This window comes from Ostrea edulis, chromosome 4 (assembly GCF_947568905.1).
Source record: "Ostrea edulis chromosome 4, xbOstEdul1.1, whole genome shotgun sequence".
In the NCBI taxonomy this organism is placed as follows: domain Eukaryota; kingdom Metazoa; phylum Mollusca; class Bivalvia; order Ostreida; family Ostreidae; genus Ostrea; species Ostrea edulis.
Window position 1 is genome coordinate 16,580,655 of NC_079167.1, and position 21,439 is coordinate 16,602,093.

Below are 21,439 nucleotides of genomic sequence, written 5' to 3' on the forward strand. Positions count from 1 at the left end.
TTTTAGATTTACACAGTACAACTACCGTACGTATTGTTTTAGATGTACATAGTACAACTACCGTATTGTTTTAGATCTACATAGTACAACTACTGTACATATTGTTTTAGATCTACATAGTACAACTACCGTATTGTTTTAGATCTACACAGTACAACTACCGTATTGTTTTAGATTTACATAGTACAACTACTGTACGTATTGTTTTAGATCTACATAGTACAACTACCGTATTGTTTTAGATCTACATAGTACAACTACCGTATTGTTTTAGATCTACATAGTACAACTACCGTATTGTTTTAGATCTACATGGTACAACTACTGTATGTATTGTTTTAGATGTACATAGTACAACTACCGTATTGTTTTAGATCTACATAGTACAACTACCGTACGTATTGTTTTAGATCTACATAGTACAACTACCGTATTGTTTTAGATCTACATAGTACAACTACTGTGCGTATTGTTTTAGATCTACATAGTTCAACTACCGTATTGTTTTAGATCTACACAGTACAACTACCATATTGTTTTAGATCTACACAGTACAACTACCGTATTGTTTTAGATCTACATAGTACAATTACTGTACGTATTGTTTTAGATCTACACAGTACAACTACCGTATTGTTTTAGATCTACACAGTACAACTACCGTATTGTTTTAGATCTACACAGTACAACTACCGTATTGTTTTAGATCTACATAGTACAACTACTGTACGTATTGTTTTAGATCTACACATTACAACTACCGTATTGTTTCACAGTACAACTACCGTATTGTTTTAGATCTACATAGTACAACTACTGTACGTATTGTTTTAGATCTACATAGTACAACTACCGTACGTATTGTTTTAGATCTACACATTACAACTACCGTATTGTTTTAGATCTACACAGTACTTCTACCGTATTGTTTTAGATGTACATAGTACAACTACTGTGCATATTGTTTTAGATCTACATAGTACAACTACCGTACGTATTATTTTAGATCTACATAGTACAACTACCGTATTGTTTTAGATCTACATAGTACAACTACCGTACGTATTGTTTTAGATCTACACAGTACAACTACCGTATTGTTTTAGATCTACACAGTACAACTACCGTATTGTTTTAGATCTACATAGTACAACTACTGTACGTATTGTTTTAGATCTACACAGTACAACTACCGTATTGTTTTAGATCTACATAGTACAACTACCGTATTGTTCTAGATCTACACAGTACAACTACCGTATGTATTGTTTTAGATCTACATAGTACAACTACCGTACATATTGTTTTAGATTTACACAGTACAACTACCGTATTGTTTTAGATCTACAGAGTACAACTGCCGTATTGTTTTAGATCTACATAGTACAACTACCGTATTGTTTTAGATCTACAGAGTACAACTGCCGTATTGTTTTAGATCTACACAGTACAACTACCGTATTGTTTTAGATCTACATAGTACAACTACCGTACGTATTGTTTTAGATCTACACAGTACAACTACCGTATTGTTTTAGATCTACACAGTACAACTACCGTACGTATTGTTATAGATGTACATAGTACAACTACCGTATGTATTGTTTTAGATCTACATAGTACAACTACCGTATTGTTTTAGATCTACAGAGTACAACTGCCGTATTGTTTTAGATGTACACAGTACAACTACCGTATTGTTTTAGATGTACATAGTACAACTACCGTACGTATTGTTTTAGATCTACGTAGTACAACTACCGTATTGTTCTAGATCTACACAGTACAACTACCGTACGTATTGTTTTAGATCTACACATTACAACTACCGTATTGTTTTAGATCTACACAGTACAACTACCATATTGTTTTAGATCTACACAGTACAACTACCGTATTGTTTTAGATCTACATAGTACAACTACCGTATTGTTTTAGATCTACATAGTACAACTACTGTACGTATTGTTTTAGATCTACACAGTACAACTACCGTATTGTTTTAGATCTACACAGTACAACTACCGTATTGTTTTAGATCTACACAGTACAACTACCGTATTGTTTTAGATCTACATAGTACAACTACTGTACGTATTGTTTTAGATCTACACATTACAACTACCGTATTGTTTCACAGTACAACTACCGTATTGTTTTAGATCTACACAGTACAACTACCATATTGTTTTAGATCTACATAGTACAACTACCGTATGTATTGTTTTAGATCTACATAGTACAACTACCGTACGTATTGTTTTAGATCTACGTAGTACAACTACCGTATTGTTCTAGATCTACACAGTACAACTACCGTACGTATTGTTTTAGATCTACACATTACAACTACCGTATTGTTTTAGATCTACACAGTACAACTACCATATTGTTTTAGATCTACACAGTACAACTACCGTATTGTTTTAGATCTACATAGTACAACTACTGTACGTATTGTTTTAGATCTACACAGTACAACTACCGTATTGTTTTAGATCTACACAGTACAACTACCGTATTGTTTTAGATCTACACAGTACAACTACCGTATTGTTTTAGATCTACATAGTACAACTACTGTACGTATTGTTTTAGATCTACACATTACAACTACCGTATTGTTTCACAGTACAACTACCGTATTGTTTTAGATCTACATAGTACAACTACTGTACGTATTGTTTTAGATCTACATAGTACAACTACCGTACGTATTGTTTTAGATCTACACATTACAACTACCGTATTGTTTTAGATCTACACAGTACTTCTACCGTATTGTTTTAGATGTACATAGTACAACTACTGTGCATATTGTTTTAGATCTACATAGTACAACTACCGTATTGTTTTAGATCTACATAGTACAACTACCGTACGTATTGTTTTAGATCTACACAGTACAACTACCGTATTGTTTTAGATCTACACAGTACAACTACCGTATTGTTTTAGATCTACATAGTACAACTACTGTACGTATTGTTTTAGATCTACACAGTACAACTACCGTATTGTTTTAGATCTACATAGTACAACTACCGTATTGTTCTAGATCTACACAGTACAACTACCGTATTGTTTTAGATGTACACAGTACAACTACCGTATTGTTTTAGATGTACATAGTACAACTACCGTACGTATTGTTTTAGATCTACGTAGTACAACTACCGTATTGTTTTAGATCTACATAGTACAACTACCGTATTGTTTTAGATCTACATAGTACAACTACTGTGCGTATTGTTTTAGATCTACATAGTACAACTACCGTATTGTTTTAGATCTACATAGTACAACTACCGTATTGTTTTAGATCTACATAGTACAACTACCGTATTGTTTTAGATGTACATAGTACAACTACTGTACGTATTGTTTTAGATCTACATAGTACAACTACCGTATTGTTTTAGATCTACATAGTACACCTACTGTGCGTATTGTTTTAGATCTACATAGTACAACTACCGTATTGTTTTAGATCTACATAGTACAACTACTGTACGTATTGTTTTAGATCTACATAGTACAACTACCGTACGTATCTACATGTACAAAGTACAACTACTGTACGTATTGTTTTCAGCTTTTAACTTCTCTCAGTTTTATGACTTTTGCTGCCCATCAACAGCTTTTTGTTTACTACTGGTATCAAATAAGAAAATCCCCTGACTCTTTTCACTGAAGCAGTTTGCACAAACCATGATGTAAAAAAAAAGAAGACAAAATTTCATGAAAATATTCATTAAAATCTCACCCACCTGATCAAAGACGAATGACAAGTCAGCAGCATAAGAAACATATTCTGGTGGGTTTTCATGATCTTTTAAAAATTCATCTTGAGCATCATATCCTATTTTAGTTTCATCATCCCTGCTGTTATACCACACTGCAGACAGAATCTTCATGTTGTCTGAAGAACCTGCTGGAACTACTGTCCCCATTTCATCTTTTGTTGAGTAACCGTATCCAGTGTAGTGGCGGCCTATTTCAATTGCTGCAGTAAATTTTCTGTATACTCGTGCTTCACTTTCCCCGGTTTCCTTCAAAACGGTTGGCATACTTTGGTTTTCAAGAATACTTTTTTCATCAATCAATCGATCTAGAAAAAAAACCCGTTATGGTGATGATTTAGATAACTCTAGTTTAAACAAAACATCAATACTGACAGGTTTGTTTTCCTCACTCGTTGTTGCACTTCTGCAAATGACCCTATCAGGATACAGTCGTAATCAAAGTACATAATGCACAATTCAAATACAAATTCTGTATATCAAAGTATTTCCGCTGTTTCCTTTTTGGATTTTAAGAAAATTGAGTTATCTTACTTTTGCACATTTAACAATGGGTCAAGGAATTCATATATTCACTATATGTAAAGATTCTGCTTCTTCATTCATTTAATCACATGGGGATCCGGGTTAGAATATGTCCTCAGTACCCCTTGCTTGTCGTAAGACGGTAAGAGGCGACTAAATGGGGCGGTCCTTCGGATGATACCGCAAAATCCGAGCCCCATTGCACAGAAGGTGGGACACGATAAATATCCTTCCCTGCTCAAATACCATAAGCGCTGAACAGGCCTAAAACAGACCTTCACTGACAATGGTGACGTCTTCATGAGTGAGGAATTTTCGAGCGAGGCGTTAAACAACATTCACCTAACCAACCAGATACTCAGGCTTGTGTTGGGAGTATGCCTTGACCTTCAAACCCTCTAATAGCAATGAACTCGTCCATACAGTGCCTAGCGTGCGATGCTCGTTTACATGTATAAAAGAAAACAAGAGGTGATCAGGTCTTCCAACAGTCTGTTGGAATTCCCATCGGCACGAAAACAAGAGGCCTACATGCCTTATCGGTCACCTCAGTATTAAACTTTATACATGTACTTTTAATGAATATTCAAATATACTGTGCGACTATACATATGACAGAAGTGGTTCAAATTAAATGTGGATTCGTTATCTTCGCCTTTCATTAATTTTCCTCTTTTCAATACTAATATTCAACAAAAGTACATGTATAAGTTTTAAGAAGGCCTATTTTTTAAAACAAATGTTCTCGAAAGTGCCTATAGTGATGAAAAGCTTTACATAATATAATATACGAAAGGTGAAGATAACGAACAGTTATCAATTTCACAATTTCATAACACCCATAAGCAATACAAAAGAGATAGTTGGGCAAATACGGACCCCTTGACACACCAGAGGTGGGATCAGGTGACTAAGAGGAGTAAGCATTCCCTGTCGACCGGTCACACCCGTAGTGAGCCCTATATCTTGATCTGGTAAACGTATCCGTAGTCAAAATCAGTGTGTCAAGAACGGTCTAACAATCGGTATGAAACACGTCAAACAGCATTTGACCCAATAATAGGTTTTATTATATAGCTAATAAATAGTCTATTATAAAATCTACGTAAAATCTAGAGAATGTTAGCGTTCAATATCCTGAGAATTTATTGAACGCTAATTTTGCATTGCGTAAATTGTGTGCGCCCGAAGCATTCCGAGTATGAGCGTTCAATATTGACCTTACCGTAACGACGTAAACAAGCCAAAATGGCAGACGATGGTCCTCCGAATCTGACAGAGCCGGTATTTGATATTCATATTATTTACTTAAACAAAATGTTTTACTGTACATAAATTTTGATGTCCCCATTCACAAAATCAGTTTGCTTCATGCATCAATGACGGGTTTGATATTGAACAGTTACGAAATGCATGCTGATACTGCACACTTTCACCTTAGATGCCAACATTGATTAATGCTCGTCTATTTTGGAGTATTTTGAGTGAAAAGGGATATAATTTAACTAAATACTTTAGCTATATAATAAAAGGGTTATTAAAGTTAAATTGGTGAATATTGGCACGAGTTGGCTTTCAAAATGCACTCGCAAGCTCGTGCAATTTCACAGCCAACTCGTGCCAATATAAGTTCAATAACCCTATAGTATTGGCAACTAGATCGTTATATCGACCATAGAATTTGCGAAATCCTGACTTTAAACGAGACTGTTGAAACCCCTGTACCATCACCTTGTTTGTTAGTAGCTTGCCTCGATTTAAAACTAGCTCTGCGTATCGAATCCGTTGAGAGATATAAACACCATATGCAGGTAATAATGGAATATTGTAACATAAATTTGAGAAGTTGACGATGGAGAAGCTGAATCAAAATCATCCCGTTTGTCATACAGTTGAGTTGTCAGTTTGCCGTTAATATCTACTTTCAATAAAATATCTAAGAATTAAGCAGAAATGAGCGACTCTGTGGTGTCTTTTATTTCGAGTTCACAGAGATACATATATATCGAATCGACATAATTATGACAGCATGAATGAAAGTTATTATTGTTAATAGATAAAACGTCGTCGATATATCTAAATGTCGATTTGAAGGCCACAGCAAGAGATTTTTCTTCTCACGTAGAAGTTTTTGAATAAATTCTGCTTCATAGGAATATAAAAACAGCTAACAAAATAGCACAATTCGTGCTCATTGGAATTTCAACAGACTGTTGGAAGACTTGATCACCAAAGATCACGAAGATATTGTCAATGAGGAACTCTAGCATATTTTTTATTTCAACTTCAGAGTACTTGTGCAAGGAATCAGAGTAGTGTTTAAGAAAATAATTCTTTGGATGACTATTCACTAGATCGACTAGACTCTGACTATTTCCGTTTTCCATTTTAAGAAGCAACTGTCTATGATGTCAAAAAGTCTAGTCTTTAATCTATCGTGAGGAATAGTCGTGTAAAGTGTTGAAAGGTCATACGTTTTGATATTGTTGATTTGAGAAAAGTTTTCCGATATCAAGTTTACTAAAAGTTCTTTAGATATTTTTAAAATCCACATTTGGTTTACACCACTTCTGGCATATGTAGTCGCACATATGTAACATTAACACTATATGACTAATTTATGACTAATATGACCCATCCTAGAGTCAATACCTTTGGGTTGCGAAATTCACAATTTTGGTACATCCTTTTCTGCTTTTCCTAAATATGCATTTATGTATACACGTATTTCCCATATCAGTAAACCTCAAGAAGTATTTCACATTATAAGGAAAATAGAATCCATAGGCGTAGCTTGGGTTCGAATATTACCGAGGCAGGGGGTCTGGGGGCGCAGCCCCCCAGAAGCTATCGACATTTTAACAACGTAAAAGGTGGTTTTTTTTTTTTTTACCGAGGCAGCTGCCTCGGTTGCCTCAATGGAAGCTACGCCACTGGAATCACTATTATAATTTGGTCCCACCTTGGAACCAAACCCTTATCCCCTAGGATAATGAAACTTACAATTTTGGTAGAGGCCTTTCTGCTCTACATTACTATGCATTTAGTTTTTCATAAAGGTATGCGGTTGTAAAGAAGAAATCTTTTGAAAATTCGTTAATGTTTGCCTCCCCCAAGGTTGCAGGAATCCTAAAATTTAAAATGTCCCTCTTGTCGTAATGATGCTTCATACCAAATTTGAGAAGAATTGGAATGATACCGGTAGACATCAAGAAGAAGTTAAAAATGTTCTATTGTTCACACATTCAATAATTGACCATTTTGGCCCTACCCTGATACCAAATCCCCTACCCCTGGGATCATCAAATTTACAGATTCGGTAAAGGACTGCCTGCTCTTTCTATATATCGATTTAGTTTTAATTTAGTATTAATAGCACTAAAGAAGACGTTATTTTATGTATACCAAGTTTGGCCCCGCCCTGGGGTCAGAAACTCTACCCCAGGGATCAAGATTGATTGATTGTATCTTGTTTAACATCCCTCTCGAGAATTTTTCACTCATATGGAGACGTCACCACTGCCGGTGAAGGGCTGTAAAATTAAGTATATGCTTGGCGCTTACGGCCTTTGAGCAGGGACAGTTCTTTATCGTGCCACACTTGTTGTGACACGGGGCCTCAATATTGCAGTCTCATCCGAAGGACCACCCCATTTAGTCGCCTCTTACGACAAGCAAGGGCTACTGAGAACCTATTCTAACCCAGATCCCCACGGGAATAAGAAATTTACAATTTTGGTAGAGATCTTCCTACTCTACACCACTATGCATTTAGTTTTGTGACACGAGCGGCTGTAGAGAAAAAGATTTTTGAAAATTGGTAAAATTTTCCACAGATTTACCCAGAGTGTGAGGAGTCCTCAAATTTACTAGGTATGTCCCCCTTGTCCCAATGATGCTTTATATCAAATTTTAAAAGAATTGGAATGTTAGTTATTAAGAAGTTAAAACTGTTCAATTGTTAACGGACGGCATCCAATTGCAATAGGGTGTAATAAAAACTCACGGAATATATATTTTCCTACCATTTTGTAGAATGAACATATCTGTTGATATGATGCTCATAATTTGAATCAAAATCCCATTTAAAACAAGAGATACTGTGAGCAATGCTCACTAAGAATACCACCCGCTTACCCCAATCACCCAAAGGGTGTTGTTAAAAAGTATAAATTACCTCTTTCCTCAGTGTAAAAAAAGAAAGGGCATGGCAAAACCTTGGGTAGTAGCTTCTCTAGGAGTGCGCTTGATCTTTGACCTTTTGACCCCAAAATCGATAGGGAACATCGTCCCATGGGTAGTCCATGTATGATATGGTGACAGTAGGTGGAAAGGATAACGCTTAGAGCCCGGAACCATTGCATTTAGAGACGGACGGACGTAACAACCCGATTCCAGTATACCCCCACAACTTTGTTGCGGGGGTATACTTAAGCATTATATTGTTAAAAGAACGTTTTCTGGAACATATACATTATTTACAACAAAACGAGCATGTGAAGAGGCCCATACTAAAGTTCTATGCAGTGCGTGATGGTCTGGGAAGTAGAACAGAGTTCAAGTCCCAAACAGTACGAAAATATCATTACAGTTTATAAATGTCTGCTTTTATGTTCGTCTGTTAAGTTGAAGATGCTATCATCTCTTCCTGTGACAATAATAAAAAAAAAATTAAACCCGTTGATCAGAATCCAATTGTTTAGTTTGATTAATTTTCAGATTTTTTCATGATACATCATAATCTGCATGTTTGTACATAATTTCTTACCATGAACTTCTTCCTCGTGTGGTAAAGGAGACATTTCTATGGAAGTCGCATCTCTATCTAAAATGATTAAATGAATGCACGCATATAAGTAAGTTTTACTTTGTTATTACATATAGAATTTCACATCGTTTTGCTTGCATAATATTAGAATTATCTTAAAATGTTGGAGGTAGGTGGGACTTGTTATATCTAATGACAAAAAAAAAAAAAAAAAAAAAAGAATAGCCACGTTGGGAGGCAAAAACTATCAAATATGGTTAAAAATTTAGACAGCATGCATGACCCTATCTGACACCGGAACATTAAACAGGGATAGCTCTGTCTTAGAAAAGTCTTACTTTTACAAAGGGACCATATAATGATAAAAATAAAGTAAGCATGACTCAGGAGTCAGGGCACTCACTGGTCCCATTCCTTGCTGAAATTCTTTTCACCCACAGCAGTACACCAATCGCTGCAAGTATGAAGCCCACCACGCCGAGGGCTATGCTAATTATCATTACGACACTGTCCGCTGATTTACTGCAAAAATAAGACTATACAATATATTGAGATCATACGCGGGGTTTCTGCCATTTTTTCTAAAATCTTCTTGATATGAAGAGTTCTTGTATGGTTTGCGAAATAGGTTAACTTTTTATATTGTAGTGATATTAAAATCGTGGTTGTACTGCTATAGTGCAAGAGTACCGGGTGCGATCTCCAGTTGATCCAAATAAATCTAAAACAGACCTGGTAATGCTTTAACTTTACTGCCTGTTTTCCATACCAATCGGAGCCATCTGTCGACAACACAGAATGAACTACCATTGTTATGCGGGCGACTCTCAAACTAAACTTGTAATACGACCAATGAAAGGATGGAATGATTATTTTTCAAGATTAGAAGCTTGTATAACAGGTATTAGTTCATGGATGGCTACAAACTTGTTGAAACTGAACCATGACAAAAAGGAACTGATCATCTTTTCTTCAAAACATAATGCAGCAAAAATTCCATTGCACCACCTTAAAGTTAGAGAAAACAACATATCTGCTGCATTGGGTGTCAAAACTCTTGGTGTGAGAACCATGTGTCATCTATTGTGAAAGCATATGCTACTTCCATATTAGCAATATTGGTCGAATTCGCCATTTCATAACTACTGAAGCGTGTAAGACTCTTGTCAATGCACTCGTTACATCAAAACTCCTCCGTGGAGATCCGGGTTAGAATAGGTCCTCAGTACCCTTTGTTTCTGGTAAGAGGCGACTAAATGGGGCGGTCCTTCGGATGGGACCGCAAAAACTGAGGTCCCGTGTCGCAGCAGGTGTGGCACGATAAAGATCCTTCCCTGCTCAATGGCCACAAGCGCCGAGCACAGTCCTAAATTTTGCAGCCCTTCACTGGCAGTGGTGACGTCTCCATATGAGTGCAATATTCTCGAGAGGGACGTAAAACAATATTCAATCAATCAATCATTAAAACGCTCTTCTATTGGACCGCTTACAGAAGGAACAGAAAACCGTAGGCAGACTTGTGTCGAGGACAACGACACGGGATGATATTTCCCCAGTCTTAGCGCAGCTGCTTGGGCTTTCAGTGCAGTATCGTCCACTACCTTTTGCGCGCTGACGGAATGCATTCCCAAATATCTACAAGAACTCATTGACGTGTATACCCCATCTCCACCACTAAGATCACCGAGACTAACTGTACCAAAAATGTGTACAGTCTTTTGGAGAGCGCACTTTTAGTTGGGCTGCAGCCAGTTTGTGGAATGACCTTCCGCAACATGTTAAAGCTGCCAAAAACATTAATTAACGTTTTCAAAAGTGTTAAAAACCCACTTTTTAAAAAAAAATTCTTTTTCTGATTTTATGCTTCTTGTTTTTGTTTCAAGTTTTTGTCAATGACTGTTTTAATGCAAATTTCTAAATTTTCTTAATGTTTTATTTCGTTGAATTCTAATACCTTGCATAGTACTCGACATACAAATTGTACCCCCCCCCCCCAAAAAAAATAAACCCACCAAAACAACCACCAACTTTAGCTATTGATCTTAATTATAGTGTTTTATTTTGGTAATTTTGCAGATATAACATCTTATGCCATACTGTCATTTAATTTCATTTTATTGTGTTTTATTCCTCTTCTTACCCTTGTAATGTGCGTTAGAGTAATTTGTTTTATATAAGGCGCTATATAAATTTTATTATGATTACCATTATTATTATCATATAATATACCCAAAGTTTTTCACATAGAAATATTGATGGAAGTGAATTATACAATGTCACGAAAAATTACCTATTATTGAGGAAAATCGAGTGTTATCTCAACTAAGCAATTCAGTGGAATATGATACATGTATTTACCTCTGCTGCGGTGTAACCGTGGTATTTCGAACGCTAGTCGTAGTGGCCTCTATTTTCGGTATAGTCAATGTGCTTGGATTCCTTTCTATCAAATCGTAGCAGCTTTGATCTAGGATTTACAAAAAAACAAGTATAGATGGCTTTTGACGAATTATTATCATTTTCATGTTTTGAAATAAGTAATGAGGTTGTACATGTGCCTCTAAATTGAATTGTTAAAAGCAGTGTTGTTTTCATGTTTGTTTTAAGTCCTTTTGGAAAATTTCCATTCATGTTATCAGCTTAAGGTGAAGTGGCACAATATGTGACCGATGCACGGCACTTACGACTGTAGCAGTGATGTTGTTTGTCGTGCCAACGCTGGCCATGACACGGAACCTCCGTTTTTACGGTCATTATCAGAAATACACGTGACTGTCACTTGACTCTTGGAGAAGGAACAGGGCTCTCTACTTATGGTAAACCAAACTCCCCGTTGAGGCCCCATTACCAATCGTAACTACTCGGCTATTTCCGTAACCGCAAATGAACTTTACGTTTGACGTTATGTTTCTTCGTCATTCTACAGTGACGTCACACAGTATACGCGGCCTAAGAAATCGCTATTCCATTAGCAATCGGAATTCCTCGAATGTCTCGCGCACTCGACATAGATCTCGGCAAACTTCCACCAGAGTTCGTTTGCTCACAAACCAAACTCTTCCACTTAGGCATTATGGGATAGCGATTTCTTAGGCCGCGTATACTGTGACGTCACTGTAGAATGACGAAAAAACATAACGTCAAACGTAACCAACTTTCAAAACAAGAACGTAAACATCAAATTCATTACTTTACACAATAATTTGAACAGAGTATCCCTACTTTTTAATGATCTTTTGATCATTTTATGTTTAAAATAAAATCCATACTTTTATATTAATGCTTTTAATATTAATATCTTCAGACTTTTAACTGCGAACTACTTCTTTAGTGTAATTTGTCTGCGTGATAATCGCGGACTCACAATATACAAATCTGTATATTGTGGTGCGTCACATAGGAGAGGTCTATTCGTAGGCACTGTGACGTAATGAGGCCTCGACGGGGAGTTTGAGATCTCGGATGTAATGCAAACTTCCACTCGTCCACTTAGGCATTATGGGATAGCGATTTCTTAGGCCGCGTATACTGTGACGTCACTGTAGAATGACGAAAAAACATAACGTCAAACGTAAACAACTTTCAAAACAAGAAGTAAACATCAAGTTCATTACTTTACACAATAATTTGAACAGTCTCCCTACTTTTTAAAGATCTTTTGATCATTTTATGTTTAAAATAAAATCCATACTTTTATATTAATGCTCCTAATATCAATATCTTCAAACTTTTAACTGCGAACTACTTCTTTAGTGTTATTTGCCTGTGTGATAATCGCGGACTCACAATATACAAATCTGTATATTGTGCTGCGTCACATAGGAGAGGTCTATTCGTAGGTGACGTAATGATGCCTCGACGGGGAGTTTGAGCTTTGACGTACGTAACGTAGTGCAGTAGGCTGTGACGTCATAATTGACAATGCATTAAATTCACTCATGGATGCCATCGTATTACATCCGAAATCTATGTCTAGTGCGCGAGACATTCGAGGAGTTCCGATTGATTCCATTAGCCTAGAACTGGAAGAGTTTGGTTTGTGAGCAATCGAACTCTGGTGGAAGTTTGATGGTAATCGTCTTAGGAAATTGATCCAGGCCTCGCAATTACAAAGCGAGCGCCCAAAGCACTACGTTACTATAATACGGAGAAAGAGAGGGAAAATTAATGCTGCGTGAATAGTTCATGTCATATTACATCTATATGCATTCGTCGATGGATATCTAAATGGACAAGCTGTGCACGATGCATGGGGATGTCCTTGTATCCTAGCGCCTTCAATGTTGTACTCTGCACAGTAATATCCTATAAAGAATAAACAATACATGTAATTCACATAGAATCATGACTACCAAAATAGAAAGATACATTTTGGAAAGGTGATTAACGAGACCCATAGGGCACAGTGCACAGGTGAGTAAACTTGCTCATACACTGAAGCGACAGATAAGTTTAGAACAATTTCAGTGGCCACTGCATGCTGTTGGACATTTACTGTATATACACTACTTTGTCTTCAAATGCTTGCAATCTCAGATCAGTATGTATTTTGTTGCTGTTGGGAAGCCTCTCGAAAATTTCTACCGGTAATTTTTGTATCTAAACTGCAAGACCATGTTTGGACATGCATGTGTAGCTGTTGTTTTAAAAATATTATTTTCTCCAGCTCTAAACCTTTTGTTGATCTTCAAAGAAATTCTCTGTGTTGTGGCCAAACTCATTTGTCAGTGAAGAGAGAGAGAGAGAGAGAGAGAGAGAGAGAGAGAGAGTAAACAGAAAATAATCAACACTGCATGAGAATTCATGGAAAATTGTTATATTCCTTTACTCAGACGATTTTGAAAACTCTGGTTTTTGATATGTGAACACCTAGTGTGGTCCATGGATTGAATTCATATTATATAAGGATGATTACATGATATATGTTAAACAGTGACCATTTGGTTCTCGTTTCCCAATGATCAAGATTTGAACAAACATGCACTGTATGATACAGAAAGGTATGGCAAGCCCTTTTACTATTTATTCGGAAAATAAGACATCTCTTTGAATAAGAGAGATATCTTTTTACACTAAAGTAGTATCGCTATTGGTTGTAGAGATATCTCGGTAAGTTAGAGATATATCTTTTTACGCTAGGGAGATATCTCTTTAATCAAGAGATATCTCTTTAACTAAAAACGATATCTCTTTAAACAAAAGAGATATATCTTTCTCTTTGAGAAATATCTCTTAAAGCTAGAGAGATATCTTTCAAAAAGAAAGAGATATTTCTCTAATGTAAAGAGATATCTCTCTATCAATGTAAAAAGAGATATCTCTTTAAGTTAGAGATATATCTCTTTAAATTAAACATATTTTTCTCCCGATGATCATAATGACATCTTCCTGTTGCATTGCCATTAATATGATGAAATCCTATTTTTTCACCAATCACCTCGCACGGGATTGCAGCCATCATGGTAAGATTTGCTTTGGCGGCCTTCCGATTTAAGGATAATTCCTTAAGTATTCAAACTAATAAAATAATATTGGAAAGAAATATCTCTTTCTCTTTGAGAAATATCTCCTTTTCGACGATTAAAGAGATATCTCTTATACTTTGAAAGATATCTCTGTAGGAATTCTGAGATATCTCTTTAAGTGAAGGAGATATCTCTCAAAGTAAAAGAGACATATCTCAGAGTAAAGAGATGTTTCTTTTAGTGAGATATCTCACAAAGTGAAAGATATCTCTCTCTAATTGAAAGATATCTCTTAAAGTATAAGATATATCTTTCTAAGTGAAAGAGATTTCTCTCTAAGTGAAAGAGACATCTTTCAAAGTGAAAGAGATATATCTCTAAATGTAAGAGATATCTCTAAAAGTAGAAGAGATATCTCTCTAAGTGAAAGAGATATCTCATAAAATTAAGAGATATCTCTCATTTTAAAGAGATATCTCTTTAATCTAATTTATCTTTTGAATAGATAGTAAAATGGCTTTCCATAGAAAGGGAATATTTCTGTGATGTTATTTTTGTTATTCTGAATGTTGCTCTCGAGCTATTCGAGGATTTTTTCACTCATCAAGAGGCGTCACCTGCTCTAGTTTTGACCTACACATAGCTATATAGCACTCAAGGCCGTAGCAGTGAGGATTATCTAGATCGTGCCAACGCCAATCGTGATCCACGTTTTGGGAGTTTATCCGAAATACCCATGACTTTCATTTCTAATATCGTGCGCTTTGTGAAGGAACAACGACTACCTAATTTAGTTTGGAAAGTTTTATAAAAAAAAAAAAAAAGTACTCCGACAACAAATTAATCAAAGATTAAAACTCACCAAGAATGTTTGTAAATGGTGCGCACACTTCAATGGTTGCGTTGATGTATGTATTTATTAGACAGTGGTACACAAACTTTTCTTGCGATACACAACTTTGCACTACAGTTGCACATTTCTTGTTGGCTGATGCTGTTTCCCAAGCGGACTTTGACCTCGGACAGCTAGGCACATTTTTCAAAGTACGAAGAGATGTCGGGCAATATGTGGCTAACGTCACGCTCTAAAACAAGGGATAGCAAACAAAATAATCAATTAAAAGTACTCGTAGATTTCCTTCATTCGTTAAAATCACACGTGCATTTGTTCTTTTTCATTCCAATATATTTGTAAGATCAGAGTCTGCGTGTAACAATGAGTTGTCGTCAGCATAGTTGTACAACATACATTCATTGACAAATCTAAAAATATCATTTAATATACAGTATGTTAAAAAGAACAGGACCTAAACAGAACCTTGTGGTACACCCTTACATATATATTTCCATGTGTTGATATCACATTGCTTTCTCTCTTATAAATAACTTTCTAAAGTGATAGAGTTGATTCTGAAAGACCATCATGGCATACATTTTTATGAACAACAAGTTATGTTGTAAGCAATCAAAACGCCTTTAAAAGATCGATAAACACTACTGCAATATATTTATTGTTGCCAATGGCTTTTTTTTAAAATCCTCAATAATTTTCATTTCGACTGTATTACGCCCATAATCCGACCTAAAAGCTAATAGATAAGGGTGAAAATATTTTCAAAGAATTCTACAAGCTGTTTATACGAGGGTTGTACGATACATGTATGTAATGTGTATTGTACTACAGCGCAATAACGCGATTTCGTGGATGATGATACTCCTGAATATCTCTATTCAATACCTTTCCAACGGTATATACACGAGCCTTCAGCTCCACATAGTTTTAAACTTATAGTAATTTCAATAGAGCCAGTCGTTGACCACTGTTGTAAAAATGGTTGGGAATTGAAGAAATTAAAGCTTCTATAAAAGTTCGCATAAAACTCGGTCATTCGGCAATGCAGATTTTTACTGAATTGGGGGAAGTTTATGGGTCTGATAAGGTATCTTATGAGGCAGTTCGTAGGTGAAGAAAGAAATTTCTGACTGACACAGAGTCCGTCAAAGATGTAGCAAAATCTGGCCGACCTGTGACTGCAACAGGCAAAGCAAATGTCTCAAAAGTCAGGGAAATAATTGAAAGTGATGGCAGATACACGATTCGTGATATTGCCAAAGCTGTTGGCATATCGCTATCGCTGGTGCATTTCATTTTGAAAGTACGAAAGATTTCTGCCAGATGGATACCGCAAATATTGACAGATGACCAAAAACGGGTACGAGTACAAACCGCTAAGCAATTGCTCAAAATGTTTGCCAAATTCAATCAAAGACAATTTACATATTCTTCTCATGTGATGGTATAGCCGTACAAATTCCGGTGCCGAAGGGCAAAGTGTTACAGGTTGGTATTACCGAGATGTTATACTAAAAAAGCTCAAGAAATATCATCATAAACGACGCCCTGTGTCAGGATTTAGGCATATTCGTCTATTCATGATAATGCTCCATCACATACATCTGAGCTTGTGAAGCAATTTTTGAAGTCGGAGAAGGTCTTGCCACACCCACCATACTCTCCAGATCTAGCCCCATGCGACTTTTTCCTTTTTTCAAAACTTAAAAAGTTCTTATCTGGTCGTCGTTACAAGACCCGTGTGCATTACTTATGTGTATGTACTGTATTTTGCAAGCATTGAATGTGTTGTATGTATACGATGCTCTTTGTGTATTTCATTCTATCAGTATGCAATTAGCAAATAATTTCTTCGCGTTTATTTCATGTTATTTACATGATATAGCCGCTTTCATTTTGTCGTCTTTTCGCCTCGAAATAACGAAAAGACGACAAATTTTAAAAAGGGCACAGACCAGACAATGTGATAATTCTGAAAACACAACGTTTGAATTTAAGCGCGCCATTTTGCATCTGTATCAATCTCGATCACTTGAAAGTTTTTCATAACATAATGATGTTTGCACATAACATAATGATGTAACCACACAACATAATGATGTTTGCACATAACATAATGATGTAACCACATAACATAAAGATGTATCGACAAAACGTGAAGAAGTATCGACATAACGTAATTATGTAACCACATAACATAATGATATAACCACATAACATAAAGATGTACAGTGTATCGACATAACGTAATTATGTAACCACATGACGTAATGATATAACCACATAACGTAATGAAGTATGGGCATAACGTAATGATGTAACCACATAACATAAAGATGTATCGACATAACGTAAGGCTGATTTACACTATAAGGCAGAAACGGCGTTCCATAGGTCTACCTAAATCAGCGTACCGTGTGTTACACCCCAAATAGCTGCCCATCCAAAATCGTCGCCGGCGACGATTTGGGCATAACCTCACATCCCAAATTGAGGTTATTACCGCAAAACTATTACATATTGAGCTAATACCGCAAAGGTTCTCTGGACCTTATAAGCAAGGCATTTTAATCTTCTACTTCGTCTTTTACTTGTTCTGTTGTATAGTTTTTAAAAAAAAAAGATTTATTATGATCACAGTATTTGTTATTGTTGTTTTGGATGTTAGTGGTGTTGTAATTACATGTATTGAAAGAGTTGTATTTGTTGTTGATGGTGGTGTCATTGTTGTCTATATAATTGTTTTCGTCAACTCCTCCACAGAGAGAGAGAGAGAGAGAGAGAGAGAGAGAGAGAGAGAGAGAGAGAGAGATGTCCGGCAATGAATCATTTTGCCTTTTGTTGTAGGGTCATTCTGCTGATCATGGGATTGTTAGGTCTTGTGCACCGCAGATGTGTTAGTGACCTCAGATTATACTAGATTACGGCTGTTATCCACCGTTTGGACACTCGTGAAAACCCCCAGAAACGCCCATCCCTCCTCTTTATTTTTCAAACTAAATCGGTTTACATACACCAGAATGACATTCAAAAATAGTTCGCTATGACAGCTCTTGGCGCTTTGAATTCGTGATCAAGAGATTTCATGTTACGGGAAGCACATGCCAGGAACACATGTAACCAACATATCGGTTCGCAAATACCAGAGATATTGCAGAGTTGCTGAAAATTGTACACAGCTTGCGGCGCTTTAAACTCTCATTCCAGAATTTTCATTTTGGGGAGGCATTTCAAAGGGTCACTTGTTATCTACATACAAAATTTCAGCTCAATAGCTTGAATAGGTCGACAAACACCACAGATATGCGTGCGGACAGACAAACAAACAGACCAAGTGAAACCACCCTTCCCGTATATAAAAGGGGGCACAATGAAATATCTTGCGCAATCTATCCTAAAAATGTCAATAAAATATTGGCGGGCGACGATTTAGGACGGGTGACGATTTGGGGTGTACTATAGTATATCCCAAATCGTCCCGAAATCGTCGCCGGCGACGATTTGGGATGGGGCGACGTTTTAGGGTCTAACACCGTGATGCATTTCAGAAATGGATTCAGAAATGTTCATTTCACTATTTGAGTCAAATGCATTTGAGATATCGTACAATACATATTACATATCGAACAACCCTCGTATACAGCTCTCTCAAAAGTCTTTGAAATTGCTGGTAAAATGGTCAATAGTTCCGTAATGCTGACTGGTTTCCTTGCAAAACGGTACCACATGTGCTTATTTTTTAATATACATTGCTCAAATTTAAAGATGTGTAATGAGCAGAGCGATTGGTTTTGCTGTGGATAGAATTGGTTGTTACCATCTTTACCTGTTGCTTTTTATGAAATTTCAATTTCATTTATTTGCTATTCAACTAAGTCAACTTGAAATTCCATTTTTATGCTTCAGCTTCAGTACAAACGACTGTTTACATCGTTTATATGATTTACAAAATCGTAGAATCGACTTTTGATATCGTAGAAACGACTTTTGAAATCGTTTTTAACGATTTTTTTCTAGTGAGATGGCACGAATACGCCGTCGTATTTTTCTATTCCTTCTACGGTAGAATATAATACAACGTAAAACTCCTTTTTGATACTTCATCTTAGCCTTAGGGGTCATGGTGTAAACAGAATTAAATATACAAAACTAGAACTGTCCTTCCGGGAATAATACCCCGCGGGACACACTATATAATGGATAAAAACAAACTTCCTCAGATCAGACCAGGAGTGTAATCAAATGGTCATCTAGCGTATTTTTTAAATTGAAAATGTTGCTTTAAAAAATCAATGAATCAATCAAATATTAAAATATTTCCGGTGATGCACTATACCAATAAATAGGATTTTCAGAGAATTTGATACTTTATTATCATTCCTCTTAATTTGGTACATGGTTTAAAAATTGGTAGAGTATACCCCCCCCCCCTTTTAATTTGTTTAGAAATATTCTCCAGACAAAGAGACCCCCTCTTAAACAAAATATAAATTAACATACCTTTCTAATACTTTAAATATTCTAATTTAAAATAAGAAATGCATAACTACAGTCTAAGAACAGTGTATTTACAACATTCAAATAAAATCTCTTCGTGAATTTTTAAGATATACTCTTTTTAATTTAAAAAAGTCCATAAATAGAAAAAAAAACAACAACCTGTAAATTGAAGAAAAATTGTCCAATCAATATGAAAATACCATATCCATGCACTAGTTTCTTAGAAGGTGTACGGAAAAATCACACAGACGGACATACCCCCACACTTCGTTTGCGGTGGGTATAATAAGGTTTTATATCAATTTGACACAATTTACCTTTCTTGTTTTAAGAAGCGAACTTTCAAAATATTCAATAAGTATCTTGAATATCGGTATATCTGCGTAGAGTTGCCAACCAAATTTGCAGACACTGTTTCTAATTCAATCCGTGGTATTTCTCACCTAAAGGAAATCATATTGGTGGCTGGGTATGCTTACTGGTAATCATCCACTAATGTAAACAAGATAGATTTTAATCTGTAAACAACTATATTTTCACCATATGATAAAGAGTGCGTTGCACCGAAGTGGGAATTTTCCCTAATCGGAGCAGCTCCGTGCCAGCACTCGTGACGTAGAACTGACCTTCATTCATATTTATACTCATTGCGTATTTGCCATTTAAATACCTGAAGGATTCCCCAGTACTAAGGGCAAACCTAATACATTTTATGTGTCAATACATTATACATGTAGTCTAAAAATAAATTTTGAAATTTAAATTGTCTTCTTTTTCTCTGAGTATCAGATACAATGTATGCGGCTACATGTTACGAGTGTATCAATATTTAATAGTCTATACTACTACAGTCCAAACACTCTTATACTCGTATGTATTATTTTCTACAACCAACAGTTGGCAACTGTACATGACTTTGACCATGCACAAAACAAAATATGGGATTTTTGATACACATTAATAAAGTTCAACATTATTCGAAGTATATACACCTGTAAAAATTGATTCAACATAGCAATTTGCTACTGGAATACATATAAACTCAAACTGTTTAACTGTTATTTACCTTGTTTGGCCTTATTTTTTTTTCTTCCAAAGCTTTGCATAGTTCACAACGGTTTTTCTTAAAAGGCACCATGCCTTTGTCAACAACTTTAATTTAAAAAAACACAAGTTCTCGTTAGCAGCCTTGACTATTAAAACACAGGTATTGCATGCTGTATTCGGCGTGTTTGTTGAGAGTCCTATTCACAAACTAAACAGTGTCCAGGTTGGAAGCTTATTTCAAACTCGACACATGGTAATAAACATAGATTTGACATGAAACATTTATAAAAACTAGAAGCGTGTTTCAATTAACAAAAAAACTCTGGATGGAAAACGTAATATGAAAAAATAAATTTACTAAAAAATGCCCTCGTGAAACAAAATTTCAAAGCGACAGTTTTTTAGAGGAAAACTCGAAGAACATGTTCATGCTAAATTTATTTTGTTACACGGAGGCAGTTTTTCTGAAATTCGGGGA

General features: G+C 35.9%; 1 protein-coding gene across 1 annotated transcript in view; it reads right to left on the bottom strand.

Moving 5' to 3' along the window:
* Positions 1-21,439, bottom strand: part of LOC125668733 (uncharacterized) — a 37,090-nt gene that overhangs the window by 10,032 nt on the left and 5,619 nt on the right. Inside the window, exons 2-7 of the mRNA XM_056162091.1 lie at positions 15,424-15,646; positions 13,294-13,401; positions 11,455-11,563; positions 9,500-9,618; positions 9,097-9,153; positions 3,771-4,111 (exon numbers count right to left, since the gene is read on the bottom strand). Of these exons, the coding sequence (XP_056018066.1) occupies positions 3,771-4,111; positions 9,097-9,153; positions 9,500-9,618; positions 11,455-11,563; positions 13,294-13,401; positions 15,424-15,646 (957 nt within the window). The remainder of the gene's footprint in view (positions 1-3,770; positions 4,112-9,096; positions 9,154-9,499; positions 9,619-11,454; positions 11,564-13,293; positions 13,402-15,423; positions 15,647-21,439) is intronic.